The sequence below is a fragment of the Taeniopygia guttata genome, chromosome 33 (assembly GCF_048771995.1).
Source record: "Taeniopygia guttata chromosome 33, bTaeGut7.mat, whole genome shotgun sequence".
In the NCBI taxonomy this organism is placed as follows: domain Eukaryota; kingdom Metazoa; phylum Chordata; class Aves; order Passeriformes; family Estrildidae; genus Taeniopygia; species Taeniopygia guttata.
Genome location: NC_133058.1, coordinates 3,392,853 through 3,412,196, shown reverse-complemented (window position 1 = coordinate 3,412,196; position 19,344 = coordinate 3,392,853). Strand labels below are relative to the sequence as shown.

At 51.0% G+C, this 19,344-nt stretch overlaps 1 protein-coding gene across 1 annotated transcript in view; it reads right to left on the bottom strand.

The window, feature by feature from the left end:
- Window positions 1–711: 711 nt before the first annotated feature.
- The window catches only part of LOC115490885 (hydrocephalus-inducing protein homolog), a 35,074-nt gene continuing 16,441 nt past the window's right edge, over window positions 712–19,344 (bottom strand). The window contains exons 17-42 of the mRNA XM_072920725.1: window positions 18,897–19,198; window positions 17,949–18,086; window positions 16,899–17,086; window positions 16,542–16,724; window positions 16,185–16,304; window positions 14,808–14,967; window positions 14,531–14,703; window positions 14,176–14,374; window positions 13,438–13,537; window positions 12,647–12,746; window positions 12,003–12,171; window positions 11,486–11,614; window positions 10,830–11,068; window positions 10,451–10,511; window positions 9,630–9,834; window positions 9,028–9,260; window positions 8,238–8,389; window positions 7,107–7,299; window positions 6,441–6,549; window positions 5,601–5,855; window positions 5,131–5,273; window positions 4,563–4,787; window positions 3,256–3,416; window positions 2,652–2,761; window positions 1,612–2,068; window positions 712–814 (exon numbers count right to left, since the gene is read on the bottom strand). Coding sequence (XP_072776826.1) covers window positions 712–814; window positions 1,612–2,068; window positions 2,652–2,761; window positions 3,256–3,416; window positions 4,563–4,787; window positions 5,131–5,273; window positions 5,601–5,855; window positions 6,441–6,549; window positions 7,107–7,299; window positions 8,238–8,389; window positions 9,028–9,260; window positions 9,630–9,834; window positions 10,451–10,511; window positions 10,830–11,068; window positions 11,486–11,614; window positions 12,003–12,171; window positions 12,647–12,746; window positions 13,438–13,537; window positions 14,176–14,374; window positions 14,531–14,703; window positions 14,808–14,967; window positions 16,185–16,304; window positions 16,542–16,724; window positions 16,899–17,086; window positions 17,949–18,086; window positions 18,897–19,198 — 4,607 coding nt within the window. The remainder of the gene's footprint in view (window positions 815–1,611; window positions 2,069–2,651; window positions 2,762–3,255; window positions 3,417–4,562; window positions 4,788–5,130; window positions 5,274–5,600; window positions 5,856–6,440; window positions 6,550–7,106; window positions 7,300–8,237; window positions 8,390–9,027; window positions 9,261–9,629; window positions 9,835–10,450; window positions 10,512–10,829; window positions 11,069–11,485; window positions 11,615–12,002; window positions 12,172–12,646; window positions 12,747–13,437; window positions 13,538–14,175; window positions 14,375–14,530; window positions 14,704–14,807; window positions 14,968–16,184; window positions 16,305–16,541; window positions 16,725–16,898; window positions 17,087–17,948; window positions 18,087–18,896; window positions 19,199–19,344) is intronic.

Genomic DNA, 19,344 nt, shown 5'->3' with positions numbered 1-19,344 from the left:
GGGCCTGTATCAGCAGTAGTGTAGCCATCAGGATCAGGGCAGCGATTGTCCTTCTGTGCTGGGCATTGGTGAAGCCACACCTCGAGGGCTGTGTCCCTTTCTGAGCCCCTCAATAATAATTAAAGTTTCTCTAGCAATTGCTTTATTCATTATTTGCCTCCCTTCCCTGCCCGGCTGTGACTGGAACTACACCAAAGGGAAAGTGCCTGCAGCCGAGGGAAGGCTGGGCTTGGGTCTCTGGTTCTGTTTGTCCTTGCTGCCGGTGGTGTTGGTTGTTTGCCTTGTACATACTGGTAAAGAACTGACACTCCTTTTCCCACATCTTTGCCTGAAAGCCCCTTAATTTCAAAGTTATAATAATTTGTAGGGAAGGGGGATCTCATTCTCCATTCCAGAGAGGTCTGGCAGACACCTGTCTTTCAAACCAAGACAAGCTGACAATTAACAATTTATTAGCAATTGTTTATTAACAGTTAACGGACAATTATCAATTACTTATCAATCTAATCAACAATTAGTTAATCAACTTAGGTAAGAGGGAGGTGCTCACTGGAACGTGGGAGGGTAGCTGCAGAGGTCTCTGGTGAAGGGTGGGAGACCACCAGCAGCAGAAGGTAGGATGTCACCAGCTCCTGCCGCACGCTCCAGCTGACACAAATGTTGTCACTCAAGTGTTGGTCTTTAGAGCACCTCCTTCTTGGGTCCCTGGCCTTACTCTGTCTCTTCTAATGGTTTATCCAGACTGTCCTTCTCCTGGGCTCTGCCTTCCAAAGTCACCTGCCCCATCTTCTCACCTGGCTGCAGGTTAGGAATCCTAGGAAGAGAGGGACTGGTATTAGCCAGAGGAACATTCCCAGCCCGCCGCTTTTCTGTCTCCTTGCAGGGCACACAGTGTTGCATCCTGTCTCTGTGCAAGCAGCGAGCAGCAGATTTAACAGCTGCACTAGCTGCATGGAGGCTGCAGAGATGCAAGGGCAGGAACATGACCAGTTAAATGCCCGGGGACCAACTACAGCACATGGGGTTCCATGTGGAGAAGCAGGCCTTGCTTGTCCCAAAAGGAAGCAGAGCTGGGGACTGGCTGGTCCCTGGATCTCTTGTTGCAGATTTTGCAACCCTCCACAAGCTTACTGTTTCATACAGTGTCTTTTCCCAGTGCCTCCCTGCCAAGGGGTGAAAGATGATGATGAAAGATGAGGATCTTTCTGTGCTCCTGTGGGTGTTTCTGCTGCCTCCCTGGGGCTCCCCATCCCAGTCAGAGAGACTGAAGGGAGGGTGTTGGGGGGTGAACCAGGCTGGGCTTGGTGATGCCCAGCAACAGGGCAAGAGGCAACAGGCAGAACCTGAACAAGACAATTCCACCTGAACCTGAGGAAGAACTTCTTTCCTGTGAAGGTGATAAGTTGCGCAGAGAGGGTGTGGAGTGTCCCTCACTGGAATTATTCCAGAGTCCTCTGGACACAACCCTGTGCCACGTAGTCTGGGATGACCCCGCTTCAGCAGGGAAGTGGCACCAGATGACCTAGAGTGGTCCTTCCCACCCTGTCCCACCCTGTGATTCAGTGATACCCATCAGTAGCATGAGTTGGCAAGCGTGGAGATATTTCCCACCTGCACAGAAGGGTGGTCTTAAACTTCCCCAGGCACTCTGGGAAGAACTGCACGTCAAAGGTCTCCTTCTGGCCAGGAGCAATGATGCCACAGTAGGGGTTGATTGAGAACAGGTCATGGACAACATCTGGAAAAACTTCTAGGGAGGTGCTGACACGGTCCTCCTGCTCAGAATACTGCTGCTGCTCAAAATCCAGCTCCTGCACGGAATCCAGCTCCTGCACGGAATCCTGCTCAGAATCCTGCTCGGAATCCTGCTCGGAATCCTGCTCCTGCTCAGAATCCTCCTGCCACTTGGAATCTGGCTCCTGCTGCTGCTCAGAATCCTGCTGCTGCTCAGCAGGCCACCACAGCTGCCGCACTTTAGGATGTGTCTCCGAAGGATGGTCCTGCTCTGACCAGAAAAGACGCAGCAGCTTTCTGCGATGCTTTACAGTATCATAGGAGAGGAACCGACCTGCAGGGAGGAAGAGGATACCTTCCAAAGACAAAATCCTGTGTTCCCAGCAACTCTGCCTCCTGCTGCAGGTAGGTGGAAGAGAGCTGGGATGCACTTGGAGAATCTCTGGTCAAGTACTTTATTCTAGCAGGAGACAGAGTGTCGGGAGCAGGGTCTCTGCCTGAGCACACACTCCTGCACCAAAGCAGGAAAGTTGGTTTCAGACAGTGACTTTGCGTTTGCCCTGGAGTGGGGAACTGCACACAGACAGTGGCTGCAGGGCAGCTCACTCGTTACACCACTGTTTTTCCCGGTCTCAGACTTCTCAAAGAGATGACCTGGTGTCCCCCTTCCTAGTCCTGACCCGGCACGTGGCTCTCCCCAGAGCCTGGCTCAGCTGCTTTGCAGAGCAGAAGTGGCTCAGCAAGAACAGAAGGGGCTGAAAGGCAGAGGGGGACAAGGAGAAAACTCTCCAGCTGCAGCTGGGAAGGTGCTGATGAAAGTGGATGCGTGGACAAGGATGAAAAAGCAATTCATGTTTTGAACTGAAGTGGCAGGGTCTTCTTCCCGGGCCCTCAGCTACCAAGTGAAATGCTCTTACGCATCAGAGTGGTTGAGTATGGCTTCTTCAGCTTCTTCACTGGTTCACTCCCTGCAGGTTTCTCCCAGGAGTATTCCAGAGCTACCTCGCCTGTGTTTTGCAGTGTGAAACTAAAAAGCAAGAAGGAGGAATAAAAAAATGTCCAAGAAGTATAAAGCAAATAGTACAGTAATATTGTCTGATGGACTCCTGATACCACTTTCTCCTGAGGAGCATCTTCCCCAGGCAACCCAGCCATGCTCAGACTGCTGTCCTGGGTGGCCCAAGAAAATATTTCAAAGTCTGGAAGTTTAAGAGAAAAGGGCCAACATGGTGCCCAGGACATTGAAGCTAAGGGGTTTATTCTGGACTTTGGGTCTTGGTTTGACTGCAAACTTATTCTGGAGCAGATGAGGACAGGTGACATACAGTGAAAGCAAACCCATGGCTGTTCTCAGCAGAAAGGTATGGCAGCATTGAGCCTCTCCTGAGCACCACCTCCTGCTTGGCTTTGCGTGCACGTAAAAGGGCCTGTGCTGGTTTGGGTGGGGTAGAGTTCTGGGAAGCAGTTCTGGGTCAGCCTTGGGCAAAGGCAGCTCCTGCTCACAGGGCCTCCAGCACTCACGTGGCTGTCCCTGTCTGGAAGGGCAAGGTACTCTTGAACTGAATCATGGTCGTGCTCAGCTTGAACTGGGTGTAGGCAACCACAGCACTGCGGTACACCTCCAACTCCTGGCTGCTCTCCTCCACCACAGTGTGAGCCGGTTCCGGGGCTGTCTCGACCACCTGCAAACAGAGGAGGGAAGAATCACTGAGCAGAGCCCAGAAAGTCAGGCTGAGAAGGGAATCTTCTGGCCTCCAAGATCACTAGAAAGGACCATTCACTTTTACTGCCCTGGAAAGATGACAAAACTGGGACTGCTTTGCTACAGTACTTGTTTCTGCCCACTGATCCAAGAGGTAACTACCACAGCTGTTAATACACCCAGAGAGACTACAGCTGCATTCCAGTCCCTGTACTTCAATCTTGCAGAGGGCCTGGCTTTTTTCCTCATTCCTATAAATCCTGCAGGTCTCCAAACTAGGGTTAAGTTCCCCTGCTGGAGCTCTGTGGATGGAGAACCCCAAGAGTGAAGAGTTCTAGAAAGCACCTTTTTCTTCTTGTCTTAGAAGAAAGTGCTCTCCAGGTCTCCTGTCTGGAGCAACTGCTTGGAGCTGGGGATGGGCATTTTGGGATGTGAAAGATCTCACTAGGAAAATCTCCAACTGCAGATATTCTGATAGAAAAGAGGATGGTTTAGAGGCCTTAAAATGGTCCAGAAACTCGGAAAGAACCTCCACCCAAGATGAGTGTGTTTGGCAATAATGACAATGAAAGTAAGACTCTTTGGAGATGATCCTTCTCCAGACTCCTCCGTAGAGTCATGCAGTGCCTGGGCTACTCCATGATGAGATATCCCACACCAAATACAGAGACCACAACTAAATTCTCATGCAGACAAAACTTGGAGTTCACCAGCACATGCAGGAGAAGTGTATTTCTCTCCACTTCAAAAGAAGAGACAGAGTGCAGCAGACTAAATTCCTTGTTGGTAAAAGGGCACCAATCAGCTGAAGAGATTTCTAACACCGTAAAATGGGATAAAATCGTAAAACATTGCCTTCCATTCTACATGGGCTGCAACACTTGTGTTTGTGGCCCAGACTGAGGCTTTGGGTGTGGCTGAAGGTCTCTTATCAAAAGGCTTCCTCCTCTCCTGTGCGTGTATCTGGTCACTGTGCCTCCACCTCTCCGTTCAAATGCGCTGCTGGTGAACCTCATGGCTGTCCAATGTCCAGAGGAAGCAGGAGCTGCACAGCCAGCAGTGATGGTGTTCTAGTGGTTCTTTTTGTAAAACCCGGGTTGGCTTTTCTTGCCATTTTGCTTCTTACCTGCTTTATTTTAGGCCGCGTGGCGGCTGCCGGGTCTTTCCTGGTGGTATCCTTCCATGTGACAATGCACATTTGGTCATCCCAGTCAGGAACCTTCTTTTGTGGCAGCTCAAAGTTGACCTTGGTCATCTTACATTTCACAAGGGGCCTCCTGAAGGTGGCTGGGACATCTGATTTCAAGATCACTGTGATGTCCTTGGCACAGCCAGGATGGAGGTGTCCCACCTAGGGAGAATCAGGGAGTCAAGACCAAACTGGAAGCACTGCCAAGGGCAGGACTGACAGCAAAAGGGACTGACGGACGTGGTGAGCAGCTGTGCCAGGAATCTGCACCTCAGAGTGGATTTAGTGAAGTTTGATAGACAAAAGTATGAACAGAAGGTGCCACCTCCCGTAACATGAAACCTTTTCTGCAAGGCTGGCAGCCTTGGCCCAGCCAAGCCAGGGACTGCATCTCCCACGTGGCACTGGAATGGGCTATCCGTGGTATGTGAGCACTCCCTGCCAGCTCCTGGGAACACCAGGGAGGGCCTGAGCAATGGGGAAAGGCAGAGCAGTCCACGCTCACCTTGGGGGAGAACAGGAATGGGGCATCTGCCTCCCACTCAAAGCGCATGAACTGCTTAAGGCTGCGGTTGCTGACGGCGAAGGTCCTGTAGCAGCGCTTCCCGACAGGACAGTCCCCAAACTCGATGTGATTCACTCTGACAGCTGTTAAGGAGGAGAGCAAGGGATCTCAGCATGCAGGGAGCTCCACCTGCCCCCTGACGTGCACAGACACCTGCATGTTCAATGCTTCCTTGCTCCAAGCCTTTCCCCCTCTGAGAGGGAGCTCCCCAGGCAGTTTCACCACTTCCAGGGACACATCCCTAAGCCAGTGACGTGCAGCACAGCACACACTGCTCTGCATGCATGGCTACCACACCCACAGGCCACCAAGTCCCGTGGGAGACAGCCCAGGCCTGGCTAGAGGGAAGACACACATGATCAGATATTTTCCTCTTCCTTGCTCCACCTTGGCAGTCTCTCCTCTCTTACCATCAGTGATGTCTTTCTTCAGACTGCTCTTAACATTCCTTTCCTGTGTGTCATCCTCTAGTCCAAGCAGGGTGAATTCCTCCTTGTGGCCTTCACCCACCAGCTCTATTAGGGTCTCGTTAGAGTAGCTGTCCTTCACTAACACATGAGTCTTCCTATCCAGATGTTGAGCCAGGGTGGGTTTGAAAATTACATCAAACTCAGTTGATTTCCCGGGACTCAGAAGGAAGAAAGGCTTCTTTGGGAGCTTGCTCGCTGCACAGCAATGGAAATCAGAGTTAGGTGGTACAGCTGTACAGAGGAAATATTTCCATAGCATACATGAGGAATAAGAGGTTGAAACCAGCTGCCTTCTAAGCACAGGTTCTACCCCCTGTGGTTCCAGAGTGGTTCCAGACCCTCTTCCTCTGTTCACAAGACGGCCACCTCCAGACACAGCTTAACCTCAGGCTGATGCCCAGCCCTCATTCCATCTGCTTCCAGCCAGCTCCAGCCATATGGAAAGCTGAGCCAAAGAGTGCTTTGGGCTTCTGCTGGCTGGCTGTGTGCTCAAGGGCTGTGTCTGTTCAGGCTGGTACCTTCCCACGTGCAGCAAATACCTCAGAGGGTCCCCTGAGGTAGTGGCAGTCCCCCACAACTCAACCCACCACGTCTAGAAGAACAGAACTTGCTACAGCTTGCTAGGAGGAGACCCTGCAAAAAGCCCCCAAGAAAAGCTTGGGGGACAGAGAGCCCAAGGAAAGAAACTGTGCCTAACATCTGGCTGCTGCTCAGAGAACCAAGAGCAGGGCACACGTTTTCCCTCTGTGCACAATTGCACTTCATGGTTAATGGATTTACCTTTTCCAATGAGTTCCTTTTTCACATCTCCAGTGTGGAATACCTTGACTGGGGAGGTCCTGCCTTTCAAGAAGAACATTCTATGCTCATCCTCCTGGAGTAACATAAACTGAGAAAAGAGAAGCCAGAGCACAAGGATACTGTGAGTCCAGGATGGCACAGGGACTGACACTGCAGAGCTGCTGGTCCCACACGGGAGGCCAGCGCCTCTCCCACTACAAACAGCACTTAGCACAAAAGTTAAGTCAAACCAGCCAGGGAAAAAAGGGCATCCAGAGGCATCTGGATAGAAGTGACACAGAACCAAACAGGGCAGAAAGTAATGAGCAGAATGTATTTAAACCACCTCTAAGTCTACTTAAAATGTAATAAACTGGGATCAAATACAATCTAATGGAACTGGGAAATCACACATGCCCATGAGAACAAAAGGTGACCTGAGAGACAGGGGAAAATACTCCACCACCTTTCTTGTGTTCAACTTAAAGAAGAAAGACTGGGCAGAAAATTTCCAAGAACTCCCTTCTTGGAGAACAGACGTCAGTCCTTGTTCAAAAAGAATTTCTGACACCTCTTTCCAGGTTTGCCATGTTCTTTGTGACCCTTCCCCTGTGCCACAAGCACTTGTTCCCAAACCAGACCATTCCTCGAGCAGGTCCTCCTCACCTTGACAGGTATGATGCCATCGTTACGGGTGACCAGAGGGAGCACCTCTGAATCCCACAGCTGGAGCCTCTTGAAGCGCAGCACGGCGTTTCCGCTCTCGCTGCGAGCACTTGAGCACACGACTGTCAACCGCGGCTCGTGCCCCTTCCCGCTGATGGTGAAGGTCAGGATTTGGGGTTCAATTCCCACAGAGCTGCAGGAGAGGCACAGAAACAATTTCAGCTGGCACTAACCCACTTCTCACTGGGCAAGCGAAGCAACAAGGGCCACCCACAGTGTTTTCCCTGCCTGGTGCTCCTGTACCCCACAACACAGCCCCCCACCAGCCTCTTCCCAATCCACTCAGGGCCATTCACAAGAGGAATCTGCTCCAAAGAGCCAGAGCCTTCCACAATAACACTTAAAAATAATTTCACTTAATTGAATTATGCAGCACAGCAGGTAAATGAGAAGGCACCAGATGAGATATGACAAATCCCCTGGCTGCAGTGAGATGAAACTTATGCAACGAGCAAAAGCACAGCATGAAAGCAGTACAAAAGCAAGAAGGCAAATAGAAATGATTGTCACTAGCAGTAAAAATCTTTTCCAAGAACAGTAAAAAAGCAATTGCTCATTAGAAATTAGACTTCTCTTGCTCCAATTCAGCCACTAAAGGGTTGAGGAAGGGCAGGTCAAAGCCCCAGTTCACAGGTCCCAGGGCAGAGGAACTGGGCTCCTCTTTCATACCAGCTCCAAACACTCACATAAAATAGCTTAATGAATGCCAGGGGGTCACACAGGATCACTTAATTTTACAGAAACAAAGAGAAAACGTGACTGCTGACTTGCTGGCACAGAAACTGCTTCATCTAAGCCTTTGTCGTTGGAAACCCCCAGCTCAGCTGCAGCACATCTCAGTAACTTGCGGTTGGCCACCTGTAGTATTTCCCTGTCTTCACAGTTCCTCACACAGGCTAAACCATCAGCCTCATTCTCCTGCTCTAAGGGCTATTGGCTCCCAGATCATCTCATGCCAAGTACTCTGCCTAAGGCTACTGACAGCATTAGCGCTAACAAGAGGTCTGTGCCTTCCCAGGGGAGAGGCAGCTATCAGTGAGGCCTCCCCCAGTATTTCACAGGGTCAGTTACCCTTTTGGGATGACAAGGGAAGCCTTGAAAGTGCAGTTGTAGTTCTGCTCCTCTGGTGGGGTGAAGGTCACCGTAGCAATGGCATAGGATGAGCCGGCAATGGACATCTTGACTGGATACAACTTGAAAATGTTTTCGATAGGGCTTTTTTCCTTGAGGGAACCCAGAGAGCAGTGTTAGGAGGAAACACCTTTCAACATGACGCAGTTTTATCCATAAATGCATTAATGAGAGCAGTCCCAGACACTGTGTCTTCCTTCCTGCTTCCCTGGGCAGGCTCCCTCCCTCCCAGGGAATGCCGACTTTGTGCTGAAGCACTGTGTGTTTTGAGGGCTGGCAGCTGCCCCAGCCTATCTGGGAGGTGGGCATTGCATGGAAAACCCTGCAAATGACCTAGAACTGGCCTTCAAGGAAAAGGAAAAGCCAGGGAGCCTGAGAAAATGCTCTGCTTGGAGTTCTGGCATGTCAATTCATAACTGAGAAAATGCTCTTTGAGCCCTGGCATGTCAGGTCATAACATCCCCTCTCTGTGTGTGCTTCCCAGAGAGGTTCAGAAGGATTCACTTCTCCCACCGAAGACCCAGAGGTGTGAGCCAAAACCAAGACATGCAGAATTCCACACAACTGCTCCCTGGTTCTGCTGCCCTCCCCTGCAGTTTGACCTGCACTGAGCTAGCCTTGTCTGGGCCACAGGATCAATGCACCTGGAGAACAAAACAGGCTCTCAAACGGCCCTTAGAGGGCAACCACCTCCTTGGCCTTCTGTTCCACCTTGGCCTCCTGTTCTTACCTCTCCAGACAGCGGTTTGATGGAGAGGACCACGTCACATGGCAGATGGCGTGCGTTGTAGATACTGAAATGAGCTTCAGCCTCTCGCCCAACCTGAATATTGCTGAAGATGAATCTGTTCTCATCTGTGACGAACAGGCCGGTGCCTTTCACCGACTGCATCTTCTGGACGAGGTCGCTGCTGCTGCAGATCGGGAAGTCCTCAAAGATTGATGTGACGTCCTGAACAAGTGCTGTGGACACACCAGAGGGATGAGCACGGAGAAGCCTCCCTGATGTGTTTATCTGGACCCTGCTGGCCTCTCAGAAGGCTTGATAAGCCCTTTCTGCCCGGGTGACTGCTAAACCCAGCCTTGGGTGGGGGAGCTGGCTGAGAATGGAGCTCAGTCAAACTCAGCCTTAGAGAGCATTGCTTTCCTTTTATCCTTCCATGCATCCCTCTCAGCTGGGAGGGATGAGTCCACTGGTGGACTCGAAGAGGGCTGGAACCTCTGAGGATTTTAAGGAGGGAACCCAGGGCGAGCGTGGCTCTCTGTCCAAGCAGCAAGTTCAGGTGCTGATCAGCAGAAGGTGTGACCAAGGGCACTGTGGGCAGTAGGTACCTGGGAGGCAGGACTTGGCAATCAGGGTAAAGGGAATGCCGAGGGGATTGTCCTTGGGGTCTCTGCCCGTGATGTCAACGTAGAGCTGCTTCTCACACATCCCCTCCTGCCTGGCAAGGCATTCCACTGAGATCTTCTGCTGGCCCCCGGGACCGATGGAACCGGAGCAGGGGGACACCGTGAACATGCCAACACTGAGGCGACTCTGCAGGAAAAGTTCCAGGAGAGGCTGATGGCTAATGGCTGTGCCTTGAGCACCCCAGCAAGGAATATGTCCTGCCTTGGCCTCCAGCTGGGCCCAAGCACCCAGTCCCAGGGCAGGGAAGGATAACTCCATGGCCCAAAGGCAGCCCCAAGCTGAGAGCAACAAGCCAAGAGGAGCTGCAAGCCTGTCCCAAGTGGCAGAGAGAAAGGAGTTTGAGTGTGATGACTGAAGGTGGTAGCTGTGATCCTCCAGAGGTAACAGAAATAGCAGAGAGCAGAAATAGCTGTGAGAAATGATGGGAGGGAAATGGGAAGAAGAAAAAGCAATGTTGTCTGAGCTCTGTGGACCGGGAGTTCAGTGGGGGATGTTTTTGCTTCTGTGGTGTGCACAGACCTACGCTGCCTCACAGCTAGCAAACACAGGACCTGCTCCCCTCTGTTGACCCCACAGCTCCAGGTCAGAGGCAGAGTACAGGACTGCCAGGGGGACTGAGCAGACACTGGACTCCATCCTGCAGACCATGTCCCACCCTGTGGCGATGAGCCCCCAGCCCGGGCACAGCAGCATCTTCTCACATCCCCTGCAGCAGCACTGCTGGGGAGCAGGAGTCACCCACCTGTGTCGAGGAACTCGATTTCCTTCTCAGTGAGCACTTTGCAGATTCCCCTTGCTGTAAACTGAGAGGAGAAAGCAGAGGTATCTGTCATGCTGAGCTCCCCTGCCTTCCTCTGAGGCTGAGGCTGGCCTTCCTCCTCAGAGAGGAAAGCCTTCCTCCTGATGGCTCCCAGAGAGCAACCTGCAGCTCCCAGTGCCGGACAGAGCAGCTCTATCACCAGCTTCACACTACACGTGGGGTACCGAGGTGCTGTTTTGCTCCCTCTCCCCAGACCAGGGATGCAGATGGACAATAGCCCAGGTCTCCTGGCTGCCTGCCCCTCACCAGCTGTGGGGCGCTGCCTCCTCACACAGGAAGGGTGGTGCAGGGCTTCTCCTACCTTTTGCTTTCCAAGGCTGATGCCTCCTCGGGTGCTTGGCGGATGCAGAATTTGAAGTTGAGTGTGCCTTTGTTGTCCAGCACGACCGTCAGGCTCTTCCTGGAGCCCTTGACCATGGCTCTGAAGTTGATGGGTGAGGCAGGCTCAACGCTGCACTTGCTGTACTCGGCTTTCGCCGACACCCTCAACGGGATGTTGCCGACAAGCTCGCTTCCTTCACCGGAGCTGGCATCTCTCACCTGCGTCCACAGGAAGGGAGGTGACCAAAGCAAAGAGGCCAGCCTCCACCCCAGCCCCCAGCCTCCACCCCAGGCCTCCAGTTTACCCCTCCCATTTTAGGCACCTCCTCCAGAGTCCACTTAGGAATTCTCAGCTCCACTTAGGAAGCCTCCCAAATGGTTTTGAAAGACTGTTTGTATATGTAGGAGAGAGGATTCTCCAGTCAAAGCCCTCCTTCCATTAGACACCTGTGGGAACCCAGGGAATATCCCCCTGTCTGCTCTGGAGTGCTCTGACTCCCAGGAAAACACTGACTTTGACCCTCATTCATGGAGAAAACTTCCAAAGCCTCAAGGTAAACTAGAGACCACAAAAGTGTGAAACAGATTGTAGAGAGTACTTTAGTATGTCACATAGGGGAGAAATTTAGGTTTTACCATTTTTAGTATGTTATAGATGGGTTCAAGATGAAGGATATAGGGTGTTGTCTTGAGTTCCTTTCTTCTTTCTTCTTCTTCCTCTTTCTTCTTGGGTTTAGGTGGTATCTTGTAATTAGGTAGAAAAATCTGCATTGCGGGTCGTTAGGGGTCAGTTATTGGGTTAGAAAGGGAAAAAATGTAACTTCTTAATTGGGTAGTTTAGTTTTTGATTAGACTTAAAAAAAACTTGCAGCACGAGGTTGTTGGCCATTTTTGTGCTGTTTTCACACATGCAAGGTCTGGGCACAGACAGTGTGCTGAAGTTTTGGTAAGATAACAATAAAACAAGAACCTGAAGACCAAAGAAGTCCAATGTGTCTCTCATTCCTGACATAGAACTGTTCCAGGAGGGTCTCCCCTGCCAGGGGAGCCCTCACGGAGTTGACCAACTTGGGGCCCACAAACTCACGGGCACCTATCCTGTTTACGCTCCCAAAACACCATGTGATAACGCAGCCTGGCCCAGGCAGCTCACCTGACAGTACAGGATGGGTTTGTCCTTGAGGAGAATTTCTCTTGTGGGGTGGAAGAGCATCTCAACATCCACGCCAGGCTGGGAGGCAGTCAGCATGCCCGACTTAGGCTCAACAGTGAAGTGGGAGGCCACGTCTCGCATCCTGGGACCTGCACCGCCCAGCGTGAAACTGGGGAGAAAGGGAAGGGATGGAGATCTCTGCAGCTAAAAGTATTGGTGCCACCAGCACAGCCTGGACTTTGCATAGGACCAGAAAAAAGGAAAAGCTCTGCTCAGGGAATCCTGGATCTTGACAGAGAGTGCAGACAATCATGAGGTTACTGCAAGAAAGCTCAACACTGAAAGTTTTCATTCATTTCTTTACAGAGTCTCAGAAAGAGAAAGGAGGTGACCATCAAAGAAAGGCAATGAATCTCAGCATTTCAGTGGCTGAAATTTTGGGGCTCTCCTTTGGGCTCCAGCTGAACTGTGAAGAACTGTTGGTTTGTGGCTGGATTCTCTGGTGAAATAACTGATATTAGAGAGCCCAGGGTTTGTACTTACCACGAGGTAGCCAGCATGGAAACAGGTTCTAGCCATTGACAGAGGGAGAATTCAGGCCTGGGAATCTGAGGAAATGCTCACTACCAGGCAGCTGGGCTTACCTGTACTCACTGTTGTATGCCCCTTTGTTCTGTAGAGTCAGGACGTGCTTCGCATTATCGAGGACATTAATGGTTCCAAATTCCAAACTTCCACCTGGACCTGCGGAAAACCCACAGAGCGAGGTCAAACACGGTATTTGTGAGCTGCTGCAGAATACACAAGGTCACAAGCTACATGGAGGTCTTGGCACAAAACCCTTTTCAGTAAGTTTCCATTCTTGAAGGTGTTTTCCAGCTACTTGTCTGCCCTTTCTCTTCTCACTCAAAATATCTGCAGGCTTAGTAGCTAAGGAGCTCAGCTCCCATTTCCCCACTTCCAAGCACAAATCCAATTACTTCATATGCTGTGCTGAGCCTATGGGGCTTGCCAACTGCCTGTTCACGTCACTGCTGTTTCAGAGCCCCCAGATCCAATCTGCTCATGAAGCTGCACACTTCAAAGGTCAGAGGAAAGAGACTTAAGGCTGTCAGTGCCCTGATGATGCTTTATTCCACACAGCTTGCAGGGTATATGCTTTATGCATCCACGCCATCCTTGCATGCTGTCCCGTCCCATCCCATCCCATCCCATCCCATCCCATCCCATCCCATCCCATCCCATCCCATCCCATCCCATCCCATCCCATCCCATCCCATCCCATCCCATCCCATCCCATCCCATCCCATCCCATCCCATCCCATCCCATCCCATCCCATCCCATCCCATCCCATCCCATCCCATCCCAGTGCTTTGGTCACCCAAAGGTAATGCAGTGCACCTGCACTGCTTTGTTTAGGAGGCATCCACTGACCTTCAGGCATGTCAAAGCTCAGAGAAATGTTATAGACCTCTGCGGAGATTTTGATGTTTTCGGCCTGAACAATCCCCAGGATGTTTTCTGGATCTGAAACCTGAGGCAGCAAGGAACAAACACTGCTCAGATTGTTCTTTTGGTAGACAGCTTGTAAGTCCTTGTCTCTGCTGGCTGCTTCCCCTGTGGCCTCCCTGGCTTCACAAGCGTTGGAGGACGCCCGAACTTTGCTAACCTGTTCATCTCATGGGCTGCCCCAGTGGGATTCTGCCACAGTAAAACACCCTATCAGCCCAACTCTGCACTCTTCAGCAGGGAATGCTCTCTTGGAGAGGCACAGAGATGTAAGAACAACCACAAGAAGTGTGAGGTGTCTTAGAGCAGGTGGCATTGACAACCCTCTCCAATTGCTTAGCACCTTCTCTGAAATGCACACCTAAACCATGGGGAACAAAATCCCAGGGGGAGAGTTGTTGCACTGTGGAAGAGCTTCAGACAAAGTCCAATGTAGAGCCCACGCTGCAGTCTGTACAAGCAAACAACAACCTCCAAGCACCCACAGGGACAAGGTTGTGGTACAGGCTCAGGGTGCAGTGTCTGGTTATCTGGGGGGACGTGGATGCACTGCACGTTCTGGCAAACGCTGTGTAGAGGCAGAAGTTGGGGTCACAGCACCCTTGTGTCTGTCAGGTGCAGCTCTTCCTGCCCCTGCCCCCAGCAGCACACAGCCCCTCTCACCTCTAGCTGGAGAGTCTTCTCAATGCTGCCCATCTGCCCGGCCCTGAAATGCGCTGTCACTTCAAACTCTGAGCGGGGATCAATGGCGCCGTTATCTTGTGACAAGGAGAAGTTCTCAGCAAGGTCATCCAGCCCACTGAGCTGCCAGGCCACGGGCAGCAGGGTGTCGTTTCTCAGGACCAAGGTCCTGCTGTCAGTGCTGCAGAGACAGGAAGGCACTTGGCATCAGCTGCTGGATGGCCACACCAGCCTGGCCACTGAATGCAACTTGGAGCAGCTCCATCCATGCCCTGGAAACCAGAGTCAAACGTTTTCTCTTTGTCACAAGACTTGGAGTGCTTGTGGGATGACTGACCTGTGCAGAAACTGCTTGTTAAAAGACAGCCCCAGGGGGCTGAGCTCCAGCTTCATGCGCACCCCAAGGCAGCACAGGCTGAAGACCACTGGCTCCGGGTTCTTCCCAACGCTGCAGATGAGTTTGTCTTGCAGGAAGCCAGGGGAAGTGGGGTATGCCCAAATGGTCAGCTCCTGGACACGGCCCCACAGGAAGAAACAGAAAGAGCTCTGTGTGAGAGCAGGAGGAGCAGCCCCTGGGCACTTCTGCGTCCCTGCTCTGCCTGCCCCTCTCCTACCTGCTTCTGCTTTGGTTTCAGCGCCATGCTGGGAGGGTCCAAAAGGAACGTCTCTGCTTCCCCAGCATTCTCAAAGGAGAACTGGACCTCTACATCCGTGGGGGAGCTGTTGAGGATGGTTATATTCTCCGCGTTGCCAGGACAGTTCTGGGCCTTGTACCTGTCCACAAAAGGGGAAAAGGCTGCAGAGCAGACTGTTGCCTTTGCCACACACCAAGGAGAGCACCGTGTGCACCCGAGGAAGTGATGCTGCAAGACCCTGCTCTAACAAACAAAAGTGAGAAATGGATCCCAGTCAGGGGCATGGCCGTGTGCTCGTCCTTGCCTTACTCTGATGCCTTCCCCAGCCCAGAAGCCTGATGATGCTCAGGCCACTGCAAGAGTTTTTAATACAATGTAAATTCAAAGGTGCCTAGAAAAATAACACTACACCAGGCACATGGGTTCTTTCCCCTTCTTTCTTGGGGGGCCTTCCCTGCAGGGTATAAGGAAAGGCTTTTGAAAAAATAGTTTAGCTAATTTCTTTCATAAAAGTCATGAAACTGCTTTGGATTTTATGGGTTAGCGCAAAGTCTGAGAAAGAAGCATAAAGCATCAATTCCCAAGAGCAATGCAAAAAGATAACAAATGATCCTTCTCTCAGGTGTGGACATTACTTTGGATTAAAAGGGTTAAAGAGGCAAACAGAAATCCCAGACCATCTACCAGTCTGGCTAAAGATTGTCTGTTTTTTAAAGTATTTTGATTTCATTTACTTGGGTTGTCAAAATAGCCCCTGCCCTCCAGAGCTCCCATGGAAGCCAGAACTTAATACTAAATGTCATTAAAAAGAAGTGACAGTAAAAGTAGAAATACACAATAGCTTAAATGACAAAGTGTTTAGGCAGACTTTACCCAGCAGTGAGGATGCATTGTCATTACAGGGAAATGTAATTCCTGCTGTACGTTACCCCCAACACCCATTGGCAGGTCAATAATAAAATCTTATTAATGATTACAGGTTAATGAAAGGTTTACAAAACCATCTACAGAATAATTGCTCAATCAGGCTACCTGCAGAGCTCAAAGCACTTCACAAACCACCATAAAGTTCATTTCCTAAAGGGTGAAGCTGAAATGTGGAGGGGGACAGAAGTTGCCCCCGAGTCACCTTTGGACCGGCAGCAGCAAGGGGGCCACCAAGGCACCCACTGGGCAGGCAGAGCAGCTCCTCCAAGGCTCATTTGCCTCTTTTCTGCTCACGTTCACACATCTGTGGTCCCTCAAACCCATGTGTCTCCCAGGACTCTGCCGGGGACTGCCCTGGGCCGTGCCACCAGGACAGCCTGTCTCCCCAGGCGTGTCACAAAAGTACAGGGCCCAGCAGGGAGCACGTACCACTCTCTTGATTTCCCACACATCAGCGGCCCAAAGTGGAATCGCTCTGTGCTTTCAACATACTCCTTGAAGATTATTTCATCTTCCTTCATGGTTTTCCTCCACTGTGGAAACACCACCCTGGGCAGAGAAGGCGGGGAAGGAAGAGCTGTGAGATGCTCCGAGTAGGAAATGTCGTCAGAACGCCAAAACCCCTCCTGGAGGCTGAGGCACCATCTGCCTTGCCAGCTCCAGCACAGGAGGAGGTGCTGGGTGACCTGAGGCAGCACGATCTGCCCAGGCAGAAGCCCCAGGGGTCAGCCCTGGCTGTGGTTCAGGGGCAGCAGTGGTGTGGGGGCTGCCAGGGGCCAGCCTTACCGTGGGTCCTGGCTGATGCTGGGGTACAGGCCGGTGCCACGGCAGGGCAGCTCGTACGGGCGCTTTGTCTGCACGAGCTCAAACCTCAGCGTCTGCTCAAACTTCCCTGGCCTTTTGGTGGAGAAGTGAACCTTCTGTTCCACCTCACCGTGGGCAGGCACTACCCACCGGTACCGTTTCAGCCTGGCAATTAAAGAGGAGGCTTCAGACGTTGCTGAGAAGCAAACAAAACGAGGAGGGTGCACTCGCCATCCCCTGGAGGCACTGGCACAGGGTCGCCGTGGAGCTGGGGTCGATGGACCTGGTTTGGCAAGAGGACCAAGAAGCAGAGGCATCACCTCCTCCTGCGTGGCTCACCTGAGGAATTCTGTGGGCATTGAGGCACTTTCCATCGTGCTTTTGCTGCTTGTTGTGGGGGAATCCTGGGGACTTTCTGTTCTCTGTGTGGACACCTGGCTCTCCTTTGCAGAGCTGTCTCTGCTGGCCGCTTCACCCATCTTTGGTTGGCCCTCGGCAGAACCGCCCCTCATATCTGGGGCCTCGGCCTAAGGGGAGAGAGAAAAGGGAGAGAGAGGTGAGCCCTGAGGCATCCCCATCCTGGAGAGCAAAACGGGGCTTTCTTCACCAGCAGGAGAGAGAATAAATAAATAAGTCCACCTGCCCATGGACTTGGTCTTCCTTATTGGTGTTTCTTTTGCCTAGGACTGTTGGAATCCTAGATACCGAGAATTTTAAACTTTCTGTGCTAGAAGGCACAGACTTACAAAAGAGCACTGCATTTGACCTGAGGCTGTAGAGAAGACTTCCAGAATTAATTAATAACACTGAAATTATGAGTGTGTAGTTAGTTAGAAATGTGTAATGTCACAAAGTAAAAAGCTTAGGGTTTAAGGTTTTAGAATATAGAAATAAATATGAAGCAAGATAAAAGCTTTAAAGCAAAAGCAAATTCTTCACCTTCTTTTTCCTTCTTCTTCATAAAGTTAAGTAATGTACTTAGAAAAAAAGTCCACATTACAGGCTTTGAAAAATCAGTTATTAAGTTAAAATATAATAACCTAAGTATCATTTCTTAGTTAAATAATTTAATTTAAAAAATCCTCATAACAAAAAATAGTTAAACATTTTATACCTTACCAATAAAAAACTACAAAACTCACAGCCATGAAACTGTTTTGCTAATCAAAACTAATAATACCTAAAAATAATAAACACCTAAATACAAACATAAAATACCATCTCAAATACCTTCAATCCCAACCTCATGAAAAAAAAAAACAACACCAAAAACCCAACCAAAAAAACAAAAAAACCCAAAACAAACAAAACAAAAAACCCACCTAGGACAACCCTTCTCACTCAGGACCCTCTCCTCAAAGGAGGTTGATGGTTTAGGTGATTTTTTACCTCTTGCGGTGCCAGGAGGGTGAAGGGCTCCACACGCCCTGCAGGGCCCAGCCGCTCCTCTGGGTACTCCACTATGGAGAGCACAGCAGCAGGGGGAAGGGGAGGCCCGTCGGGATGCAGCCCCAGATGTTCCAGCATCTAAAACAGAAGAGGAAATCCTGCTTGTACTTGTGTCACCTTGATCCTCACAACTCCTTTAAAGGCACTGAGCTTTAGGCAGTGGGGTTTTTGATTTATATGAATAGAAGTGCTTTGTTGTGCCCGCTGGGGTGAGCGGGCTCCAGAGCAGAGGCAACAGCTCCAAGCAGGACCAGGAGAGAAACCTCTATGGGCATTCTCAGTTTAGTCAGAGAGAAAAAGAGAGGTTTCTGCCAGGCTAGAGCCTGGGAAAGAGTTGCAAAGGAATGTAAATAATCCTCTGTCTCTCTTGTTGTTCACATTGTTTATGGATATGTTCTGCCACTGTGCATCATTCACTGCACACCAATGGTGTGAGATTTTTTACTTTAAGACCACTGAAATTAGTCTGTACGATGCTCTCCATAAAAAGAGTGATGTATTTGAAATGAATCAGTTGAGTTGTGCTGTTAGAGTTCACATCCTCTAACTCCAGCCTTCTGGAGTTCTCTCATTCTCGTCCTGCCTCAACAGCGACAACCCTCTCCGGAGTGCCTCAGCTGATGAAAACAATGACCATGAGCTGCCCTGTCCTGTTCATAACGATTTCCAGGCTGGGAAACTCTGAACAGACAGGACACTTGTACACAGAGCACTGCCACTTCCTGCCCATCTGAGGGATGGTGATAACCTCCTCATCCACACAGATGTCATTGTGGAACATCATCAGGGGCCTGGACAAGGCTCTGTGCCATTATCACCTGTGGGGACACAATGCTCCAGGGCCCACGACCACGGCAAGCTCAAGATCTGAGCCTTGCAGGGTTTTACCTGGTCCTCCCTCGGGATCTCCCCCATCGTGGCCCTCGGATCTGTGACCTGCATGTCCAGGCACAGCGCCCCGTCACGGCAGTCTCTGACTGCCCCTTCTGCAATTTCACTTTGCGCCTCCAGCTGAAAGGACTGACGACTCCTTGGGCCTTCACGGTTTTGTTCAGGCTTCTTCTCCACCTTCTCCTGGGGCTTACTGGTCTTCTGAGCAATGCACAGCTGGCACAGGTCAGCCCGAGAGACAGGATTGCCAGTCGCTTTCACCATGGGCTCAGAATAGCTCGTGACAACCCTGTGATATCCTGCAGTGCAAAACCAGGGGGAAAAGTCAGCCTCCTGCCCACCTGTGATCCTCATCCTCCTCCACATCTCCTCAGACCCTGGGAAAGGAGACTTGGTGAAAGCAACACGAGCTTCTTCTTTTGTTGCTAGGAAGGTGCAAATATAA